Genomic DNA, 25,532 nt, shown 5'->3' on the forward strand with positions numbered 1-25,532 from the left:
CTGGCAGGGCATGGGGGATGGGAGGGGTATTGGGCAGATCCCAGGACACCCCTTCCAGGGGTGAGCTTCTGAGCTACCACAAATACTTTGTGACTCATCCGGAAATCAGCATTGTCTAGCCTCAACAAACTGAAGTCAGCAACCAGGGAAGCCCCAAGGCCATTTTGGGTGGCAAAGCCCTATCTCTTCTTCCAGGCCTTTCTCTACTTTGCCACCCGTTCTCTTCAGAGCTTGTTCTGCTATTCCCCCGCTCAGAAACCCCTGCTGGGGCCCTGTGGTCTAGCCTGCCGCACACAGCTCTTTGTGGTCGAACCCCTGCTTCATGTCTACCCCATTTATCCCTGCTCCCCAGTATGCATCCACACTCCTGCCACCCCAGACCTCTGACTGCTCCCCAAACATGCCAGGTCTTTTCATATTCCCCTGCTTTTTAATAGGGCATTCATGGAAAGTTCAACTCACTTTCCCGTGCCCAGGCAAACTCCTATTCATCTTTGAAGACCCAAGATAGGAAATTCCTTACTCTGGACAGCTACTTCCATATAATAAAACAATTGTCTATTTCCATGATTGTTTCTGCCTCAGACTGTAGGATCCTTAGAGGCAGGACCTTTTTCCTTCCCATGAGGAGCAAGTCCTGGAGTTAGACAGGGTGGGCCCAGATCCCGGCTCTGTAATTTATTAGGCATCTGCTCTCATGCACGTTAACTTCTCCATGCCTCAATTTACTGAACTGTAAAATGGGTTAGCAATGTCTTTACTACAGGGTTGTTTTGAGAATTAAGTGAATATATATTATATATTAATATATATAAATTAGAATGGTACCTAATGTATAATGTAGTAAGTACTAAGTCAATCAGCCATTAATATTTGAAACAGTCATCATAAGGTACAGTAAGTACCTGGAACATGATGTATATTACATATAATATACATATTTTAAAGTAAATTCCTCTATCTTATCCCTCCCTCTCTTCATCCCTCTCTTCTTTTTGTTTCTCTCTCCTTCCCCCTTCCTTCCTTCCTCCTTCCCTCCCTTCCTCCCTCCCTCCCTTCCTCCTCTCTCTCTTCTCCCTCCTTCCTTCCTTCCCTCCCTCCCTCCTTACCTTCCTATCTGCCACTTGCCTTTTGTTCCTCCATCTTCTTTTCTTTCTCCCTTCTTGATTCTTTGAGCCTTTGGCTCGCCATCAGCCCTCAGAGAACCACTGAGCTCCTCTGGGGCTGCTCAGAGCTGGATGGTCCACTGGGGGCCCCACACTCTCCTGACTCTTCTGCAGGGGAGGCTCCTGGGGGAGGGAGCAATGGGTGCGAGACGGGGGTCGGTGTGAGCTGCTGAGCCCCTGGACCATCTGCCCTAGCCTGACTGGGGTGGAAAGGGGCAGACGAGGGTGGGGAAGAGGCAGGGGCAAGTCCCCTTCAGGAGGGCTGGCAGTTCCTGGAGTGGAGTCTGGGCTAGACAGGCTGCCCTGGCTCACACCCCCTGATACGTTAAGTCCCCCAGTCTAGACTCTTTCTGGATACCAAGGAGGCAGAACAAGGAATGAACAAGGCAGAATGAGAGCAGGAAAAATAGCAGAAAAAACCATTTCCTTTTCTGGTAGGGGTTCTCTGATGAACTTAAACTGCCTGCATCTCCTGTGTTTATGTTGTTCTGGAGAAGGAATCTAGAGTTTTTAGTCTAGGCTCTAGGCTTGGCTCATTCATTTATCAGAGATGTGGCGTAAGGAGAGTTACAGGGCTGGAGCGAGGCCTCAGTTTCCTTATCTATGAAATGGGGTTATATTGCTTCCTTTCTCCGGGGGCAGGGGTCGCATGGATAGAATAAGGTGCAGTGCGGATATGCACGGAAAAGTGGTACAGACGGGCAAGGGGTCTTCGTCATCATGACGGAGGCCTGGAGGTTTAGGTGTCAGAGGCCTAGCTACCCCATGGCAGGAGCCTCCCAGAACTTGCCAGTGAGTCGGGCTGCTGCAGAGCTGTGGGCAGGCTTGGCTCCAGCCTTCCTCATTCCCAACAGCCCTGGCTGCTTGCTCTCCTGGTGTCGCCTCCCAGTACGAGGTTGGCTGAGGGAGGAGAGTGGTTCAGAACTTCCAGTGGAAGGGCCAGTGCTGGGGCTTGAGGAGATGGGTGACCCCTGCGTTCCTGGAGGAGCAGCAGGGGGACTGCCTTCCTGGGGAGGGGCAGGAGAAGGGCAGCTGTTTCCAGATTTGGCAAAACAGGCTCAGATGAAGCCTGTGGCGGAGTTCAGACAGTCCTGTAATGGAATCAAGGGCAGCCAGGACGGGGAGGGGGTCTGCAGTGGGCTCAGACCCTGCAGGGGCCCGGGACACACGGGCGGCGGCCAATGCTTTGGGTCCCAGGGTGGGTCGGAGGCCAGTGCCCAGCGGCTTTTCCTGGAAGAACTGGGCATCCTGGGCTTCGGCAACCAGGACTGAAAAGCTGGGTGCTTGTAGGGAAGGAAAAGTCATTAAAAATCGGAAGAAACAAAGAAAAACCTTTTCCTTCGCTCTTTTCCTCTTCTCGTTCTGTTTGTTTCCTGAGCTCAGTAAGCAGGTTCTGGTTTCTGCCGACCTAACGACGACAGTGTTTCCTAGACGTATAAGCCTCCTCCTTCCTTCTCAGACAGGCTGTCACTTCTTCATGCTCATCCTTTCGTTTTAAAACATTTTTATTAGCCTTTTTTCTTAAAACTTTTAACAGCTGTTTATAAAAACACGACAAATACACAACACAGAACAAAAAGCTCGGTAAAAATAACTCACTATATGGTACATATACTCAGATGGTGTGATATATTTATATAATAAGAGATGAAAATAGTCACTTTCCATAATAAAAATAAGTTCTATTTTTTGTTTATTTTACAATATACTTAATATTCTCTTCTTTTGCTTCCTCTCCAGCTTCTACTTCTTCACTGCGAATCTCGCAGGGGGTCCCACGTGGCCGTCCCCACCCACCCAGCTGGAGTCCGGGAGGCGGAAGGGCTGCGGGGGGCCTTAGGAGCACGGTCGGCAGCCGCACTCTAAGTGTCTCTCCACCTCTTCCACGAACGAGGAGCCGTCTGTGCACTGGAACACGTATTTCCGCCGCTTGCTGCGGGTGGGCTGGCAGCACTGGGGACCGCAGCCCCCATGACATTCCATTACGGGCACCTTGGAGGCCGTGGCACACGAGGCGTAACCTTTCTGGCGGCGGATCACCTCTCGGACTACCCCCCCCAGGCATGGAGTGTCTGCAGAGGGCGGAAGAGGTAAGGGCAGGGCATTGGGGCTGGAGATGGCTGTCGGGGGGAGGCTGCTCTGAGACACCTGTGGGCCGAAGCCCGTGCGTACTTACTTACTCATTCACTCATCCGTCCGTCTCCCTGCCCACCCTCCCATAACCCATCTCACTCTTCCACAAATACTAAGTGCCGTTCCGTGCCAGCCTCTATACTAGGTTTAAAACTAAGCCCCAAGGATAGCAGGGTGACAAGAGCAGGCTCGGTCCCTTCCTTCAAGGAATTTAAAGATCAAACTAGTTGTGGCAGATTGGGGGATTGAGGGCTACATCCCATCCCAGATCTATGTTGCTTGTGCCACAGACGCTTAGAAACCAAATTAAATGCCAACATTAAAAGAAAAAGAAAAACCCCCACAATGCCAGGAGATTGCATCTAAACATTGGGATATCTGGTTTCTTTGAAAACCAGGGGGTCTGGCAAAGCTGAGTCTGCATCCCTGCGTGGCAATGACGGGCTGAAGCCGCGGGCTTTAGATGGGGCCAGGAGATCTCCAGTTTGCCCCAGTCCCCACCACTCTCAGTAGCCTGTCTCCGCTGGTGTAGAGTCTAGACACTAATTACAGTGTCATTTAAATAAATATATTTGTAATGATAAACTGAGGCGGATGCTACGGAGAAACGGGATGTGTTTGTTTATACAAAATACACGGCAAAGGAGCCTGACTAGCCCAGGGGCCAGGGATTGTCTCTGGGAAGTGATGCTGGAGTTGAGATCTGAAAGAGGAACAGCAGTCAGTGAGCCAAAGAGTCTGGGCGGGGGTGGGGTGGGTGGTGTGTGTGCGCGCGCACGTGTGTGAGCTTTTCCACAAGTTGTAGAAATGAGGGGAGGGGAGGGGACCCCTGGATCTGTTTAATCCTCTGGTCCCTGACCCAACTCTTCACCTTGACCCCACTACTGTCCCCAGTACACTGGGAAAGCATCTGGAGCAAGGCACTGAGAGAGAGAGTAATGGATTCAGGACTAGGATCCTCGGCCACACAGCCTTGGATCCCTGAGCCTTGTCATCCCTGAGCCTCAGTTTCCTTGTCTGGAAAATGGCAACACATGTCCTGGTTCTTCCTGCTTTTTCATGGGCTGTTATGAGCATCACAGGGATTGTGAATGCAAAAGGGCTTTATGCAGTTTAAAGCTTTAGGTGGTTAATGTGACGTAATGTGAATTTTTTAAGCTTGATATAGTTTTTTAAAATTATGTGATTGTTAACAGGATCAAAAGAAGACTAATGATGATAATAGGTGTGTGTGATGTGCAGGGCAGGGAGAATGCAAACTCGGCAGCATGTTAACAGTTGGGCTGTCCAGTTGAAGGGAATGGGAACGCTGTTTATATTGTTCTGGCAATTTTTCTGTTAGATATGAAATTATTTCAGAATACATTCTTTAACAAAATTGGTTAAGAATGGTATTTCAACAAGGTATAAAATGTGAAAGAGTCCTCTAGTGACAGGAGGTGGCCTGCCCAGGATTCTGGTGGCAGGAAGGAAGACGAAGCCTTCTCAGTTTCCATGCAGGAGAAAAACCTCCCAAGGTGAGACAGAACCATTTCAGCTGGAATATAATTTAATTTCAATTTTCCTTTTTTGCACTTACCTCCAAATTAATACACTAAAGGGGCCACTAAGTGAGGTAAGTGATTTGATGTTTTTGAAATGGGATCAGACCAAGGAACTGTCTTTTGTTGACCCAATAATGGCATGAGATTTGGGAGGAGACTGCAGAGCAACATCTGAAATGTTAATGTGATTAAGAACCATCGAGGGCTCTTGTTAAAATGCAGGTTCTGATTCAAAAGGTCTGGGCTGGGCCTGAGCATCTGTATTTCTAATAAACTCCCAGGTGAGTCAGTGGTGCTGGTCAGAGGGCCACTCTGGCAGCTCCAGGGCCAGCAATCAGAAAAGGAGGGGAGGAGAGAGGAGAGAAAGAACAACCCAGACTGCTCACACAGTCCTGGCGGTTTGCAATCTCGAGAGACCCCAGCTGGAAATATCCAGCTAAGCCGTTTCTGAATCCTTGACCCACAGGAACTGTGTGGGATGGAACATGTTTAGTGTGGTTTTGAACGGCTATGTGTTGGGGCTAATTTGTTACGTGGCAATGGGTAACTGATACAGGAAGTTATAGTGTTGCCCCCCATATTCAACATGATGGAATTTGAGGCTCAGAAAGTAACTTAATGAAGGTCATGCAGCCTCTAAGTGGCTCAGCCAGAACTGGAACTTAGGCCATCTGAATGTGGAGTCCAAGTCTGACCCCTGCATCCTTCCCGGGCACCATCCCCCCACCCCCCCATGCGCACAGTGGACCCACCTTGTTCGCAGTGTTCCCCACTAAAGCCGGGCTGGCACAGGCAGTAGGGCTCCCCTTGATCTGAGACGTGGCATTGCCCGTGGTGACACTTGAAGGCTGAGCAGGCGTTGGCAGAGTCATTCTTGTGGTCACACAAGGCCCCTCTGTAGCCCTCAGTGCACTTGCACACGTATGAGGTCCCAGTTGCCACACATCTCCCCTGGTTGCAGCTGGGGGCAGAGGCGAGGATGAGAGGGGAACCAGGCAGTCAGTGCAGCTGGAGGGTTCCTTTGTCCACCCCAGCCAGGCCCAGGCTCAGACCAGGGGACACGGAGCTGTGGGACCTTAGGCCTTCTCCATCCCTTGGTCCACCCTCCACCAGCCCAGTGGCTGAGAATCAGTTAGCTGGAGGCTGTGAGCATCCCCCAGTGACACTGACAGCTGTGAGCTTGATGAGGCTGGCTGCTTTACACACAGGCGTCAGAACCCACGCAGTCTCCAAACAGTTTAATTGTTCTGCCATCTTAATTGATAACACGCTTACTACTATCTCTACCACCACCAGCTACCACTTGCTCTGTGCCAGGCATTGGGGTAAGTGCTTTACACCTAGCATCAGTCTTATTTTCTACAATCCCCTCTCCTCTGCTGTCCTGTGCAGTAGATAGTCCTATCCACATCTCATAGATGGAGAAACTGATGCCAAAGCCTGGATTCTTAATTGTGCTGCAGCATTCTCTCTACTGGGATGACATTCAGAGGCAGGGTTCATTGTAGACATATTTGTTACAGAGTCAAACGCATACACACTCACACACACACACACACACTCCAGAGCTACCCAGGAAACTCAACCCCTTTATAGCTATCCTTCACTCCTGATCCACAATATCATGTCCCAGCTTGTTCAGCCAAGCAAATTGCTAGACATGGCTCTGGTGTTATTTTTGGCTGATTCAGATTTCTGAACACTGAGGATGCTGGGTCTCCTATTTTTAGCACAAGGCCTGACACATAGTAGGCCCTCAGTAAATATTTTGATGCATAATGAATGCCAGAGCCACGAAATGATTCGGCTGTGCGTGGTTATACACCCCTGGTGCCCTCATAGGGTACCACTGAGTGGGGAGTCGAGTCGGGCCGAAATGCACCCACTTGCCAAGGTGCATGCGCACAGGTGCCCCTTTCAACTTCTGAAGGCCACTTGACAAGTGTTTTTCAGCTAGGCTCTGGCACACTGATGTCTCCTCTGAGCAAGACCTGCTGTTTGGATGTGTTAAGCCCCTGACCTTCTAAGCAGCCCCTGTTTACAGTCTGACTGCAGTTCCTCCGGCTTCCATCAGTGCCCACTTCCCGGGCGGGGCAGAGGGGGAGGGACACTGACCTGTGGCCGAGGCAGGGGTCGCGGGCCTCCTGGTCGCACAGCGGGCCGGCCCAGCCTGGGTGGCACTCGCACACCATGCTGTCCTTCTCCACGGCACGGCACAGGCCGTGCCTGCACACGCTGCAGGACTTGCAGCCCGGCGAGACGCCCAGGGCCTGCGGCGGGAGGGCCTTGAAGTCCTGCAGCTCGTTGTTGATGCGCACCTCGTGGATGCAGCCGTGGAAGCCGCCCAGCGGCCGGTCCACGCCCTGGCGCAAGGCCGAGAGGCCCGTGGAGGTGGGGATGCCTGCGGGAGGGACACCAGGACAGCGACCTGAAGACACTCCCCTGCCCACCCTGCTCGCCCGCATTCCAGCCCTCGGAGGTGGACTCCTTGGGAGAAGTCTTGGGAATCTCCATATTGAACAAGCTGCTCTGATGCCTTTTTTTTTTTTTTTTTTTTTTGCACATAACCCTTTGAGTACTACTGGCTCAAGGCTGGGTTTCAGGCCCATGCTCTGCCAGACTGGTGGCTCCTTCTCTCTTTGGCCTTTGAATGGCCTTAGTAGCAAACATGCTCCTCTACATACATCAGCTGAGCCTCACAGCATCTGAGGGGGTGGCAGAGCAGAGGGAAGCCTGTATATTGAAGGGGCTGGCCTCTGTCTCCCTCTCCTCCCTCCCCATTCCATCTTCACCTTCCACCATCCTCCGTAAAATTGTAGTTTCTCAGAAGGAGCCCTGCTCTCTTTCTTTTCCTCTTCTCCTCCCCATGATCTGGCTAACTATTCACACTTTAGGGAGCAGCTTGGTTGTCACTTCCTCCAGGAAGCCTTCCTTGATTAGCTTTGGCAGTGGGTGCCGAGATGAGAGCAGCAAGCCCCACCAGTTGGCCTGGGGGTGGGTGCCCGAGCACAGGGAGCAGGTGGGAGGTGGAGGTGTTTGGGGTGGGAGGGGATGGGGCTTTACCTCCAAGGTAGAGGGGGCTGTTGATGCTCACTGTTGGCTGCTTCTGGAGCTTTCCCAGGCTTTTGGGGGCTCCTTTGTCCACCACCAGGTTCAGGGTCTGGTTTAGCATCACCAGCTCCACACTGTGAAACTGCCCGTCATTCACAGTCTCCACACTGGGCAGGAGAGAAGCAGGAGAGACAGAGGGTTTGCTGAGTGCCTTCCACAGCCTGCACTGGACTGTGAACTTGACTAGTATTCCTTGCATTTTGTTTTGTTTGTTTTTTATTTGGAAATAATTTCAAACAACATAAATCACAAAAATAAAAACAGTACAGAGAACGCCTATTAATTACCTGTTACACCTATAGATTCTCCAGTGAGTCCCATTTGCTTTATAATTCATTTCATCTATCTTATTTATCTCCATAGATATACAGGCATACCTTGGAGATACTGTGGGTTCAGTTCCAGACCACCTGATGAAGCAAGTCACATGAATTTTCTGGTTTCCCAGTGCGCATAAAAGTTATGTTTATACTACAGTGTACTCTATTAAGGGTGCAATAGCATTTTGTCTAAAAAACAATGTACATACCTTAACTTAAAAATACTTTATTGCTAAAAAATGCTGACTGTCACCTGAGCCTTCAGGGAGGCATAATCTTTTTGCAATAATAACATCAAAGATCACTGATCACAGATCACCATAATAAATACTGTAATAGTGAAAAAGGTTGAAATATTATGAGAATTACCAAAACATGACACACAGACATGAAGTGAGCAAATGCTGTTGGAAAAATGGCACCAACAGACTTGACACAGAGTTGCCACAAACCTTCAATTTGTAAATAATACAGTATCTGTGAAGCACAATATAGCAAGGTGCAGTAAAATGAGGTATGCCTCTAAGGGTATGGAATCAGCTGTCAAAAACCTCCCAACAAACAGAAGTCTAGGACTGGATGGGTTCACTGGTGAATTCTATGAAACATTTAAAGAAGGCTTAATAACAAACAATCCTTCTCAAACTCTTACAAAAAATAGGAAGGAACACTTCCAAACTCATTTTACAAGATCAGCATCATCTTGATACTAAAACCAGACAAGACTGCCACAAAAAAAGAAAATTACAGGCCAATATTCCTGATGAACATAGATGCAAATATTCTTAATAAAATATTAGCAAATCTAATTCAATAATACATTAAAAAGGTCAAATACCATGATTAAGTGGGGGTGTATTCCAAGGATGCAAGAATGGCTCAAAATCACAAATTCAATCAGTGTGATACACCAAATTAACAAAATGAAGGATCAAAATCATGTGATCATCTCAATAAATGCAGAAAAAAGCATTTGACAAAATTCAACATCCATTTATGATGAAAACTCTTAACAATATAGGTATAGAACAAACTCAACAAAATAAAGGCCATATATAACAAGCCCACAGCTAACATTATATTCAGTGGTGAAAACGGAAAGCTTTTCTTTTAAAATCAGAAACAAGACAAGGATGCCCACTCTTGCCATTTACATTCAACATAGTGCTGGAAGTCCCAGCCTGAGCAATTAGGAAAGAAAAAAAAAAAGGCATACACATCAGAAAGTAAGAAGTAGAACTGTCACTATTTGCAGATGACATGATGTTATATATAGAAAAACCTAAAGTTTCCACTAAAAAACTGTTGGAACTAACAAATTCAGTAAAGTTGCTAGATACAGAATTAATGTATAAAAATCAGTTGCATTACCCCTCTTACACCAATGGACAGATGATCCAGACAGAAAATCAATAAGGAAACAAAGGCAGAAGAACTAATAAGTGAGCTGGAGGACAGAATGGTGGAAATAACCACCAAGGAGCAGAATAAAGAAAAAAGAATGAAAAGAATTGAAGACAATCTCAGAGACTTCTGGGACAACACTAATTGCAGCACCAACATTCGAATATAGGGGTCCCAGAAGAAGAAGAGAAAAAGAAAGGGTCTGAGAGAATATTTGAAGAGATTATAGTTGAAAACTTCCCTAACATGGGAAAGGAAATAGTCACCTAAGTCCAGGAAGCACAGAGAGTCCGATACAGGATAAACCCTAGGAAAAACACACCAAGACACACATTAATCAAACTAACAAAAATTACATGCAAAGAAAAAATATTAAAAGCAGCAAGGGAAAAAAAAAATAACACACAAAGGAATCCCCATAAGGTTATCAGCTGATTTTTCAGCAGAAACCCTGCAGGCCAGAAGGGAGTGGCAGGATACACTTTTAAGTGATGAAAAAGAAAAACCTACAACCAAGATTATTCTACCCAGCCAGGATCTCATTCAGATTTGATGGAAAAATCAAAAGCTTTTCAGACAAGCAAAAGCTAAAAGAATTCAGCACCACCAAACCAGCTTTACAACAAATGCTAAAGAAACTCCTGTAGGCAGGAAACACAAGAGAAGAAAAAGACCCACAAAAACAAACCCAAAACAATTAAGAAAATGGTAATAGGAACATACATATCAATCATAACCTTGAATGTGAATGGATTAAATGCCCTAACCTAAAGACACAGACTGGCTGAATGGATACAAAAACAAGACCCATGTATATGCTCTCTACAAGAGACCCACTTCAGACCTAGGGACACAGAGATTGAAAGTGAAGGGATGGAAAAAGATATTCCATGCAAATGGAAATCAAAAGAAACCTGGAGTAGCAATACTTGTATCAGATAAAACAGACTTTAAAATAAAGACTGTTACAAGAGATAAGGAGGAAAGCTACACAATGATCAAAGGATCAATCCAAGAAGAAGAAATAACAATTATAAGTATTTATGCACCCAACATAGCAGCACCTCAATACATAAGGCAAATGCTAAGAGCTATAAAAGGGGAAATCGACAGAAACACAATTATAGTGGAGGATATTAACACCTCACTTACACCAATGGACAGATCATCCAGACAGAAAATTAATAAGGAAACACAAGCTTTAAATGACACAATAGACCAGATAGATTTAATTGATATTTATAGAACATTCCACCCAAAAGTGGCAGAATACACTTTCTTCTCAAGTGCACATGGAACATTCTCCAGGATAGATCATATCTTGGGTCACAAATCAAGCCTCGGAAAATTTAAGAAAATTGAAATCGTTTCAAGCATCTTTTCTGACCACAACACTATGAGATTGGAAATCAATTACAGGAAAAAAAAAATGTAGAAAACACAAATACATGGAGGCTAAACAGTGCACTACTGAATAACCAAGAGATCACTGAAGAAATCAAAGAAGGAATAAAAAAAATACATAGAAACAAATGACAATGAAAACATGACAACCCAAAACCTATGGCACTCAGCAAAAGCAGTTCTAAGAGGGACGTTTATAGCAATTCAATCTCACCTCAAGAAACACGAAACATCTCAAACAATCTAATGCTACACTTAAAACAACTAGAGAAGAACAAAGAAAACCCAGAGTCAGTAGAAGGAAAGAAATTATAAGGATCAGAGCAGAAATAAATGAAATAGAAACAAAGAAAACAATAGCAAAGATCAATAAAACTAAAAGTTGGTTCTATGAGAAGATAAAGAAAATTGATAAACCCTTAGCCAGACTCATCAAGCAAAAAAGGGAGAGGATGCAAATCAATAAAATTAGAAATGAAAAAGGAGAAATCACAACTGACACTGCAGAAATACAAAGGATTATAAGAGACTACTACAAACAACTAGATGCCAATATAATGGACAACCACGAAGAAATGGACAAATTCTTGGAAAGGTACAATTTTACAAGACTGAACCAGGAAGAATTAGAAAATATAAACAGACCTATCACAAGTAATGAAATTGAAACCATAATTAAAAATCTTCCAACAAACAAATGTCTCGGGCCAGATGGCTTCACAGGCGAATTCTATCAAACATGTAGAGAAGAGCTAACACCGATCCTTCTCAAACTCTTCCAAATAATTGCAGAGGGAGAAACACTCCCAAATTCATTCTATGAAGCCACCATCACCATGATACCAAAGCCAGAAAAAGATATCACCAAAAAAGAAAATTATAGACCAATATCACTGATGAACATAGATGCAAAAATCCTTACCAAAATACTAGCAAACAGAATCCAACAACACATTAAAAGGATCATACACCACGATCAAGTGGGATTTATCCCAGGGATGCAAGGATTCTTCAATATACGTAAATCAATCAATGTGATACACAATATTAACAAATTGAAGAAGAAAAACCATATGATCATCTCAATAGATGCAGAAAAAGCTTTTGACAAAATTCAACACCCATTTATGATAAAAACCCTCCAGAAAGTGGGCATAGAGGGAACCTACTCAACATAATAAAGGCCACATATGACAAACCCACAGCAAGCATCATACTCAATGGTGAAAAACTAAAAGCATTTTCCTCTAAGATCAGGAACAAGACAAGGATGTCCACTCTCACCACTCTTATTCAACATAGTTTTGGAAGTCCTAGGTATGGCAATCAGAGAAGAAAAAGAAATAAAAGGAATACAATTGGAAAAGAAGTAAAACTGTCACTGTTTGCAGATGACATGATACTATACATAGAGAATCCTAAAGATGCCACCAGAAAACTACTAGAACTAATCAATGAATTTGGTAAGACTGCAGGATACAAAATGAATGCACAGAAATCTCTGGCATTCCTATACACCAACAATGAAAAATCAGAGAAATTAAGGGAACACTCCCATTTACCATTGCAACAAAATGAATAAAATACCTAAGAATAAACCTGCCTAAGGAGGCGAAAGACTTGTACTCAGAAAACTATAAGACAGTGATGAAAGAAATCAAAGATGACATAAACAGATGGAGAAATATACCACGTTCTTGGATTGGAAGAATCAGTACTGTGAAAATGACTGTACTACCCAAAGCAATCTACAGATTCAATGCAATCCCTTTCAAACTACCAAGGGCACTCTTCACAGAATTAGAACAAAAAATTTTACAATTCATATGGAAACACAACAGACCCCGAATAGCCAAAGCAATTCTGAGAAAAAAAAGAGTTGGAGGAATCAGGCGTCCCGACTTCAAACTATACCACAAAGCTACAGTAATCAAGACAGTATGGTACTGGCACAAAATAAGAAATATAGGTCAATGGTACAGGATAGAATGCCAGAGATAAACCAACGTACATGTGGTCACCTAATTTACGACAAAGGAGGCAAGAACATACAACGGAGAAAAGACAGCCTTTTCCGTAAGTGGTGCTGGGAAAACTGGACAGCTACATGTAAAAGAATGAAAGTAGAACACTCCCTAACATCATACACAAAAACAAACTCAAAATGGATTAAAGACCTAAATGTAAGACCAGACACTATAAAACTCTTAGAGGAAAACATAGGAAGAATACTCTTTGACATAAACCACAGCAAGATCTTTTTTGACCCACCTTCTAGAGTAACGAAAATAAAAACAAAAATAAACAAATGTGACTTAATTAAACTTAAAAGCTTTTGCACAGCAAAGGAAACCATAAACAAGACAAAAAGACAACGCTCAGAATGGGAGAAAATATTTGAAAATGAAACAACAGAAAAAGGATTAATCTCCAAAATATACAAACAACTCATGGAGCTCAATTTCAAAAAAACAAACAATCCACTTAAAAAATGCACAGAAGACCTAAAGAGACATTTCACCAAGGAAGACATACAGATGGCCAAGAGGCACATGAATAGATGTTCAACATCACTAGTTATTAGAGAAATGCAAATCAAAACTACAGTGAAGTATCACCTCATGCTGGTCAGAATGGCCATTTTCAAAAAATCTACAAACAAAAAATGCTGGAAAGGGTGTGGTGAAAATGGCACACTCCTGCACTGTTGGTGGGAATATAAATTGATACAACCACTATGGAAAACAGTATGGAGGTTGCTTAAAAAACTAAAAATAGAACTACCATATGACCCAGTAATCCCACTGCTGGGCATATACCCTGAGAAAACCATAATTCAAAAAGAGTCATGTACCACAATCTTCATTGCAGCACTATTTACAGTAGCCAGGACATGGAACCAACCTAAATGTCCATTGACAGATGAATGGATAAAGAAGATGTGGCACATATATATAATGGAATATTACTCAGCCATAAAAAGATACAAAATTGAGTTATTTGTAGTGAGGTGGATGGACCTAGAGTCTGTCATACAGAGTGAAGTAAGTCAGAAAGAGAAAAATACTGTATGCTAATGCATATATATGGAATCTAAAAAAAAAAAAGGTACTGATGAACCTAGTTGCAGGGCAGAAATAAAGATGTAGACATAGAGAATGGACTTGAGGAAACGGATGGGAGGGGGAAGCTGGGGCGAAGTGAGAGTAGCATCGACATATATATACTACCAAATGTAAAATAGTTAGCTAGTGGGAAGCAGCAGCATAGCACAGGGAGATCAGCTCAGTGCTTTGCGATGACCTAGAGGGGTGGGATCGGGAGGATGAGAGGGAGACTCAAGAGGGAGGGGATATATGGGGACATATGTATGCATATGGCTGTTTCACTTTGGTGTACAACAGAAACTAACACTGTATTGTGAGACAATTATACTCCAATAAAGATCTACTAAAAAAAAAAAAAGAGTGGATCACTGAAGAAATCAAAAAATACCTAGAGACAACAGAAAAGAAAAGCATGATGATCCCAAACCTATGGAATGCAACAAACCTATGGAATGCAGTTCTAAGAGGGAAGTTTATAGCGATACAGGCTTACCTCAGGAAACAAGAAATATCTCAAACAACCTAACCTTACACCTAAAGCAACTAGAGAAGGAACAAACAAAACCAAAGTTAGTAGAAGGAAAGAAATCATAAAGATCAGAGCAGAAATAAATGAAACAGACAATAAGAAAACAACAGAAAAGATCAATGAAACTAAAACCTGGTTCTTTGAAAAGAAAAACAAAATCAATAAGCCTTTAGCAAGACTCATCAAGAAAAATAGGGAGAGGGCCCAAATCAATAAACTCAGAAATGGGGGCCTCCCAGGTGGCACAGTGGTTAAGAATCCATGTGCCAGGCTTCCCTGGTGGCACAGTGGTTAAGAATCCACCTGCTGGCGGATGAAGAAGATGGAAGAGTAAGACGCGGAGATCACCTTCCTTCCCACAGATACATTAGAAATACATATACACGTGGAACTGCTCCTACAGAACACCCACTGAACACTGGCAGAAAACGTCAGACCTCCCAAAAGGGAACAGACGCCCTCAGGCGACCTACACGCAGAGGCGGGTCCAAATCCAAAGCTGAACCCCGGGAGCTGTGCGAACAAAGAAGAGAAAGGGAAATCTCTCCCAGCAGCCTCAGAAGCAGCGGATTAAAACTCCACAAACAACTTGATGTGCCTGCATCTGTTGAATACCTGAATAGACAACGAATCATCCCAAATTCAGGAGGTGGACTTTGGGAGCAGGATATATTAATTTTTCCCCTTTTCCTTTTTTTGTGAGTGTATATGTATATGCTTCTGGGTGAGATTTTGTCTGTATAGCTTTGCTTTATAATAGCTTTATTTTACTTCACAATATTTTATCCTCTTTCTTTCTTTCTTTCTTTCTATTTTTTCTCCCTTTTACTCTGAGCTGTGTGGATGAAAGGCTCTTGGTGCTCCAGCCAGGCATCAGGGCTGTGCCTCTGAGGTGGGAGAGCCAACTTGAGGACACTGGTCCACAAGAGAGAGACCTCCCAGCTCCACGTAATACCAAACGGCAAAAATCTCTCAGCGATCTCCATCTCAACATCAAGACCCAGCTTCACTCAACGACCAGCAAGCTACAGTGCTGGACACCCTATGCCAAACAACTAGCAAGACAGGAACACAGCCCCATCCATTAGCAGAGAGGCTGCCTAAAATCATAATAAGGCCACAGACACCCCAAAATACACCACCAGACGTGGACGTGCCCACCAGAAAGACAAGATCCAGCCTTATCCACCAGAACACAGGCACTAGTTCCCTCCACCAGGAAGCCTACATAACCCACTGAACCAACCTTAGCCACTGGGGACAGATACCAAAAACAACGGGAACTACGAACCTGCAGCCTCTGAAAAGGAGACCCCAAACACAGTAAGATAAGCAAAACGAGAAGACAGAAAAACACACAGCAGATGAAGGAGCAGGGTCAAAACACACCAGACCTAACAAATGAAGAGGAAATAGGTAGTCTACCTGAACAAGAATTCAGAATAATGATAGTAAGGATGATCCAAAATCTTGGAAATAGAATAGACAAAATGCAAGAAACATTTAACAAGGACCTAGAAGAACTAAAGAGGAACCAAGCAACGATGAACAACACAATAAATGAAATTAAAAATACTCTAGAAGGGATCGATAGCAGAATAACTGAGGCAGAAGAACGGATAAGTGACCTGGAAGATAAAATAGTGGAAATAACTACTGCAGAGCAGAATAAAGAAAAAAGAATGAAAAGAACTGAGGACAGTCTCAGAGACCTCTGGGACAACATTAAAGGCACCAACATTCGAATTATACGGGTCCCAGAAGAAGAAGAGAAAAAGAAAGGGACTGAGAAAATATTTGAAGAGATTATAGTTGAAAACTTCCCTAATATGGGAAAGGAAATAGTTAATCAAGTCCTGGAAACACAGACAGTCCCATACAGGATAAATCCAAGGAGAAACACGCCCAGACACATATTAATCAAACTGTCAAAAATTAAATATAAAGAAACCATATTAAAATCAGCAAGGGAAAAACAACAAATAACACACAAGGGAATCCCCATAAGGTTAACAGCTGATCTTTCAGCAGAAACTCTGCAAGCCAGAAGGGAGTGGCAGGATATACTTAAAGTCATGAAGGAGAAAAACCTACAACCAAGATTAATCTACCCAGCAAGGATCTCATTCAGATTTGATGGAGAAATTAAAACCTTTACAGACAAGCAAAAGCTGAGAGAGTTCAGCACCACCAAACCAGCTTTACAACAAATGATAAAGAAACTTCTCTAGGCAAGAAACACAAGAGAAGGAAAACACGTACAATAACAAACCCAAAACATTTAAGAAAATGGGAATAGGAACATACATATTGATAATTACCTTAAATGTGAATGGATTAAATGCTCCCACCAAAAGACACAGACTGGCTGAATGGATACAAAAACAAGACCCATATATATGCTGTCTACAAGAGACCCACTTCAGACCTAGAGACACATACAGACTGAAAGTGAGGGGATGGAAAAAGATATTCCATGCAAATGGAAATCAAAAGAAAGCTGGAGTAGCAATTCTCATATCAGACAAAATAGACTTTAAAACAAAGACTATTACAAGAGACAAAGAAGGACACTACATAATGATCACGGGATCAAACCAAGAAGAAGATATAACAATTGTAAATATGCACCCAACAAAGGAGCACTTCAATATGTAAGGCAAATGCTAACAGCCATAAAAGGGGAAATCGACAGTAACACAATCATAGTAGGGGACTTGAACAACCCACTTTCACCAATGGACAGATCATCCAAAATGAAAATAAATAAGGAAACACAAGCTTTAAATGATACATTAAACAAGATGGACTTAATTGTTATTTATAGGACATTCCACCCAAAAACAACAGAATACACATTTTTCTCAAGTGCTCATGGAACATTCTCCAGGATAGATCATATCTTGGGTCACAAATCAAGCCTTGGTAAATTTAAGAAAATTGAAATCATATCAAGTATCTTTTCCGACCACAATGCTATGAGACTAGATATCAATTACAGGAAAAGACCTGTAAAAAATACAAACACATGGAGGCTACACAATACACTACTTAATAACGAAGTGATCACTGAAGAAATCAAAGGGGAAATCAAAAAATACCTAGAAACAAATGACAATGGAGATACGACGACCCAAAACCTATGGGACGCAGGAAAAGCAGTGCTAAGAGGGAAGTTTATAGCAATACAAACCTACCTCAAGAAACAGGAAACATCTCGAATAAACAACCTAACCTTGCACCTAAAGCAATTAGAGAAAGAAGAACAAAAAACCCCCAAAGCCAGCAGAAGGAAAGAAATCATAAAGATTAGGTCAGAAATAAATGAAAAAGAAATGAAGGAAACAATAGCAAAAATCAATGAAACTAAAAGCTGGTTCTTTGAGAAGATAAAGAAAATTGATAAACCATTAGCCAGACTCATCAAGAGAAAAAGGGAGAAGACTCAAATCAATAGAATTAGAAATGAAAAAGGAGAAGTAACCACTGACACTGCAGAAATACAAACGATCATGAGAGATTACTACAAGCAACTCTATGCCAATAAAATGGACAACCTGGAAGAAATGGACAGATTCTTAGAAATGCACAAACTGCCGAGACTGAACCAGGAAGAAATAGAAAATATGAACAGACCAATCACAAGCACTGAAATTGAAACTGTGATTAAAAACCTTCCAACAAACAAAAGCCCAGGATCAGACGGCTTCACAGGCGAATTCTATCAAACATTTAGAGAAGAGCTAACACCTATCCTTCTCAAACTCTTCCAAAATATTGCAGAGGGAGGAACACTCCCAAACTCATTCTACGAGGCCACCATCACCCTGATACCAAAACCAGACAAAGATGTCACAAAGAAAGAAAACTACAGGCCAATATCACTGATGAACATAGATGCAAAAATCCTCAACAAAATACTAGCAAACAGAATCCAACAGCACATTAAAAGGATCATACACCATGATCAAGTGGGGTTTATCCCAGGAATGCAAGGATTCTTCAATATATGCAAATCAATCAATGTGATACACCATATTCACAAATTGAAGGAGAAAAACCATATGATCATCTCAATAGATGCAGAGAAAGCTTTCGACAAAATTCAACACCCATTTATGATAAAAGCCCTGGAGAAAGTAGGCATAGAGGGAACTTTCCTGAACATAATAAAGGCCATATATGACAAACCCACAGCCAACATTGTCCTCAATGGTGAAAAACTGAAACCATTTCCACTAAGATCAGGAACAAGACAAGGTTGCCCACTCTCACCACTATTATTCAACATAGTTTTGGAAGTGTTAGCCACAGCAATCAGAGAAGACAAAGAAATAAAAGGAATCCAAATCGGAAAAGAAGAAGTAAAGCTGTCACTATTTGCAGATGACATGATACTATACATAGAGAATCCTAAAGATGCTACCAGAAAACTACTAGAGCTAATCAATGAATACCAGAAAACTACTAGAGCTAATCAATGAATTTGGTAAAGTAGCAGGATACAAAATGAATGCAGAGAAATCTCTTGCATTTCTATACACTAATGACGAAAAATCTGAAAGTGAAATTAAGAAAACACTCCCGTTTACCATTGCAACAAAAAGAATAAAATATCTAGGAATAAACCTACCTAAGGAGACAAAAGACCTGTATACAGAAAATTATAAGACACTGACGAAAGAAATTAAAGATGATACAAATAGATGGAGAGATATACCATGTTCCTGGATTGGAAGAATCAACATTGTGAAAATGATTCTACTACCCAAAGCAATCTACAGATTCAATGCAATCCCTATCAAACTACCACTGGCATTTTTCACAGAACTAGAACAAAAAATTTCACAATTTGTATGGAAACACAAAAGACCCCGAATAGCCAAAGCAATCTTGAGAACGAAAAATGGAGCTGGGGGAATCAGGCTCCCTGACTTCAGACTATATTACAAAGCTTCAGTAATCAAGACAGTTTGGTACTGGCACAAAAACAGAAATATAGATCAATAGAACAGGATAGAAAGCCCAGAGATAAACCCACACACATATGGTCACCTTATCTTTGATAAAGGAGGCAAGCATATACAGTGGAGAAAAGACAGCCTCTTCAATAAGTGGTGCTGGGAAAATTGGACAGCTACATGTAAAAGTATGAAATTAGAACACTCCCTGACACCATGCACAAAAATAAACTCAAAATGGATTAAAGACCTAAGTGTAAGGGCAGACACTATCAAACTCTTAGAGGAAAACATAGGCAGAACACTCTATGACATACATCACAGCAAGATTCTTTTTGACCCAGCTCCCAGAGAAATGGAAATAAGAACACAAATAAACAAATGGGACCTAATGAAACTTAAAAGCTTTTGCACAGCAAAGGAAACCATAAACAAGACCAAAAGACAACCATCAGAATGGGAGAAAATATTTGCAAATGAAGCAACTGACAAAGGATTAATCTCCAAGATTTACAAGCAGCTCATGCAGCTCAATAACAAAAAAACGAACAACCCAATCCAAAAATGGGCAGAAGACCTAAATAGACATTTCTCCAAAGAAGATATACAGATGGCCTACAGACACATGAAAGAATGCTCAACATCATTAATCATTAGAGAAATGCAAATCAAAACTACAATGAGATATCATCTCACACCGGTCAGAATGGCCATCGTCAAAAAATCTAGAAACAATAAATGCTGGATAGGGTGTGGAGGAAAGGGAACACTCTTGCACTGTTGGTGGGAATGTAAATTGATACAGCCACTATGGAGAACAGTATGGAGGTTCCTTAAAAAACTAAAAATAGAACTACCATACGACCCAGCAATCCCACTACTGGGCATATACCCTGAGAAAACCATAGGTCAAAAAGAGTCATGTACCAGAATGTTCATTGCTGCTCTATTTACAATAGCCAGGACATGGAAGCAACCTAAATGTCCATCGACAGATGAATGGATAAAGAAGATGTGGCACATACATACAATGGAATATTACTCAGCCATAAAAAGAAATGAAATGGAGGTATTTGTAATGAAAAAAAAAAAAAAGGCCATGAAGAACCTAGTGGCAAGACGGGAATAAAGACACAGACCTACCAGAGAATGGAATTGAGGATATGGGGAGGGGGTGGGGTGAGATGTGACAGGGTAAGAGAGTGTCATGGACATATATACACTACCAAATGTAAAATAGATAGCTAGTGGGAAGCAGCCACATAGCACAGGGAGATCAGCTTGGTGCTTTTTGACCACCTAGAGGGGTGGGATGGGGAGGGTGGGAGGGAGGGAGATGCAAGAGGGAAGAGATATGGGAACATATTGTATGCGTATAACTGATTCACTTTGTTATAAAGCAGAAGCTAACAACAACAACAAAAATACTTAGAAACAAATGACAATGGAGACACGACGACCCAAAACCTATGGGACGCAGCAAAAGCAGTGCTAAGAGGGAAGTTTACAGCAATACAAACCTACCTCAAGAAACAGGAAACATCTTGAATAAACAACCTAACCTTGCACCTGAAGCAATTAGAGAAGAACAAAAAAACCCCAAAGCTAGCAGAAGGAAAGAAATCATAAAGATCAGATCAGAAATAAATGAAAAAGAAATGAAGGAAACAATAGCAAAAATCAATGAAACTAAAAGCTGGTTCTTTGAGAAGATAAAGAAAATTGATAAACCATTAGGCACACTCATCAGGAGAAAAAGGGAGAAGACTCAAATCAATAGGATTAGAAATGAAAAAGGAGAAGTAACCACGGACACTGCAGAAATACAAACGATCATGAGAGATTACTACAAGCAACTCTATGCCAATAAAATGGACAACCTGGAAGAAATGGACAGATCCTTAGAAATGCACAACCTGCCGAGACTGAACCAGGAAGAAATAGAAAATATGAACAGACCAATCACAAGCACTGAAATTGAAACTGTGATTAAAAATCTTCCAACAAACAAAAGCCCAGGACCAGACGGCTTCACAGGCGAATTCTATCAAACAATTAGAGAAGAGCTAACACCTATCCTTCTCAAACTCTTCCAAAATATTGCAGAGGGAGGAACACTCCCAAACTCATTCTACGAGGCCACCATCACCCTGATACCAAAACCAGACAAAGATGTCACAAAGAAAGAAAACTACAGGCCAATATCACTGATGAACATAGATGCAAAAATCCTCAACAAAATACTAGCAAACAGAATCCAACAGCACATTAAAAGGATCATACACCATGATCAAGTGGGGTTTATCCCAGGAATGCAAGGATTCTTCAATATATGCAAATCAATCAATGTGATACACCATATTAACAAATTGAAGGAGAAAAACCATATGATCATCTCAATAGATGCAGAGAAAGCTTTCGACAAAATTCAACACCCATTTATGATAAAAGCCCTGCAGAAAGTAGGCATAGAGGGAACTTTCCTCAACATAATAAAGGCCATATATGACAAACCCACAGCCAACATTGTCCTCAATGGTGAAAAACTGAAACCATTTCCACTAAGATCAGGAACAAGACAAGGTTGCCCACTCTCACCACTATTATTCAACATAGTTTTGGAAGTGTTAGCCACAGCAATCAGAGAAGACAAAGAAATAAAAGGAATCCAAATCGGAAAAGAAGACGTAAAGCTGTCACTGTTTGCAGATGACATGATACTATACATAGAGAATCCTAAAGATGCTACCAGAAAACTACTAGAGCTAATCAATGAATTTGGTAAAGTAGCAGGATACAAAATGAATGCAGAGAAATCTCTTGCATTTCTATACACTAATGACGAAAAATCTGAAAGTGAAATTAAGAAAACACTCCCGTTTACCATTGCAACAAAAAGAATAAAATATCTAGGAATAAACCTACCTAAGGAGACAAAAGACCTGTATACAGAAAATTATAAGACACTGACGAAAGAAATTAAAGATGATACAAATAGATGGAGAGATATACCATGTTCTTGGATTGGAAGAATCAACATTGTGAAAATGACTCTACTACCCAAAGCAATCTACAGATTCAATGCAATCCCTATCAAACTACCACTGGCATTTTTCACAGAACTAGAACAAAAAATTTCACAATTTGTATGGAAACACAAAAGACCCCGAATAGCCAAAGCAATCTTGAGAACGAAAAATGGAGCTGGGGGAATCAGGCTCCCTGACTTCAGACTATATTACAAAGCTACAGTAATCAAGACAGTTTGGTACTGGCACAAAAACAGAAATATAGATCAATGGAACAGGATAGAAAGCCCAGAGATAAACCCACGCACATATGGTCACCTTATCTTTGATAAAGGAGGCAAGCATATACAGTGGAGAAAAGACAGCCTCTTCAATAAGTGGTGCTGGGAAAATTGGACAGCTACATGTAAAAGTATGAAATTAGAACACTCCCTGACACCATGCACAAAAATAAACTCAAAATGGATTAAAGACCTAAGTATAAGGCCAGACACTATCAAACTCTTAGAGGAAAACATAGGCAGAACACTCTATCACATAAATCACAGCAAGATTCTTTTTGACCCAGCTCCTAGAGAAATGGAAATAAAAACAAAAATAAACACATGCGACCTAATGAAACTTAAAACTTTTGCACAGCAAAGGAAACCATAAACCAGATGAAGAGACAACCCTCAGAATGGGAGAAAATATTTGCAAATGAAGCAACTGACAAAGGATTAATCTCCAAGATTCACAAGCAGCTCATGCAGCTCAATAACAAAAAAACGGAGAACCCAATCCAAAAATGGGCAGAAGACCTAAATAGACATTTCTCCAAACAAGATATACAGATTGCCAACAGACACATGAAAGAATACTCAACATCATTAATCATTAGAGAAATGCAAATCAAAACTACAATGAGATATCATCTCACACCGGTCAGAATGGCCATCGTCAAAAAATCTAGAAACAATAAATGCTGGAGAGGGTGTGGAGGAAAGGGAACACTCTTGCACTGTTGGTGGGAATGTAAATTGATACAGCCACTATGGAGAACAGTATGGAGGTTCCTTAAAAAACTAAAAATAGAACTACCATATGACCCAGCAATCCCACTACTGGGCATATACCCTGAGAAAACCATAGTTCAAAAAGAGTCATGTACCAGAATATTCATTGCAGCTCTATTTACAATAGCCAGGACATGGAAGCAACCTAAGTGTCCATCATCGGATGAATGGATAAAGAAGATGTGGCACATATATTACTCAGCCATAAAAAGAAATGAAATGGAGGTATTTGTAATGAGGTGGATGGAGTTAGAGTCTGTCATACAGAGTGAAGTAACTCAGAAAGAGAAAAACAAATACAGTATGTTAACACATATATATGGAATCTAACGGAAAAAAATACAGCCATGAAGAACCTAGTGGCAAGAGAGGAATAAAGACACAGACCTACTAGAGAATGGACTTGAGGATATGGGGAGGGTGAGGGGTGAGATGTGACAGGGTGAGAGAGTGTCATGGACATATATACACTACCAAATGTAAAATAGCTAGCTAGTGGGAAGCAGCCGCATAGCACAGGGAGATCAGCTCGGTGCTTTGTGACCACCTAGAGGGATGGGATGGGGAGGGTGGGAGGGAGGGAGATGCAAGAGTGAAGAGATATGGGAACATATGTATATGTATAACTGATTCACTTTGTTATAAAGCAGAAAATAACACACCATTGTAAAGCAATTATACTTCAATAAAGATGTTTTAAAAGAAAAAAGAAAAATAAGAATCCACCTGCCATGAATTCTATCAAACATTTAGAGAAGAGCTAACACCCATCCTTCTAAAACTCTTCCAAAAAATTGCAGAGGAGGGAACACTCCCAAACTCATTCTATGAGGCCACCATCACCCTGATACCAAAACCAGACATAGATACTACAAAAAAAGAAAATTACAGACCAATATCACTGATGAATATAGACGCAAAAATCCTCAACAAAATACTAGCAAACAGAATCCAACAACACATTAAAAGGATCATACACCACGATCAAGTGGGATTTATCCCAGGGATGCAAGGATTCTTCAATATACGTAAATCAATCAACGTGATACACCATATTAACAAACTGAAGAATAAAAACCATATGATCATCTCAATAGATGCAGAAAAAGCTTCTGACAAAATTCAACACCCATTTATGATAAAAACTCTCCAGAAAGTGGGCATAGAGGGAAACTATCTCAACATAATAAAGGCCATATATGACAAACGCACAGCAAACATCATTCTCAACGGTGAAAAACTGAAAGCATTTCCTCTAAGATCAGGAACAAGACAAGGATGACCACTCTCACCACTATTATTCAACATAGTTTTGGAAGTCCTAGCCAGGCAATCAGAGAAGAAAAAGAAATAAAAGAATAGAAATTGGAAAAGAAGAAGTAAAACTGTCACTGTTTGCAGATGACATGATACTATACATAGAGAATCCTAAAAATGCCACCAGAAAACTACGAGACCTAATCAATGAATTTGGTAAAGTTGCAGGATACAAAATGAATGCACAGAAATCTCTTGCATTCCTATACACTAATGATGAAAAATCTGAAAGAGAAATTATGGAAACACTCCCATTTACCATTGCAACAAAAAGAATAAAATAGCTAGGAATAAACCTACCTAGGGAAAGAAAAGACCTGTATGCAGAAAACTATAAGACACTGATGAAAGAAATTAAAGATGATACAAATAGATGGAGAGATATACCATGTTCTTGGATTGGAAGAATCAATATTGTGAAAATGACTATACTACCCAAAGCAATCCACAGA

At 41.7% G+C, this 25,532-nt stretch overlaps 1 protein-coding gene across 3 annotated transcripts in view; it reads right to left on the reverse strand.

The window, feature by feature from the left end:
* Positions 1–2,653: 2,653 nt before the first annotated feature.
* SLIT3 (slit guidance ligand 3) overlaps positions 2,654–25,532 on the reverse strand; it is a 619,979-nt gene continuing 597,100 nt past the window's right edge. For 2 of the 3 annotated variants that reach the window (XM_068536340.1, XM_068536341.1), the window contains 4 exons: positions 7,907–8,061; positions 6,959–7,244; positions 5,596–5,804; positions 2,654–3,238 (listed from right to left, as the gene is read on the reverse strand). In XM_068536340.1, the coding sequence (XP_068392441.1) occupies positions 3,003–3,238; positions 5,596–5,804; positions 6,959–7,244; positions 7,907–8,061 (886 nt within the window). In that variant the 3' untranslated portion in view covers positions 2,654–3,002. The other variant, XM_068536339.1, reaches the window with a different exon arrangement.

The sequence above is a fragment of the Eschrichtius robustus genome, chromosome 2 (assembly GCF_028021215.1).
Source record: "Eschrichtius robustus isolate mEscRob2 chromosome 2, mEscRob2.pri, whole genome shotgun sequence".
NCBI lineage: Eukaryota > Metazoa > Chordata > Mammalia > Artiodactyla > Eschrichtiidae > Eschrichtius > Eschrichtius robustus.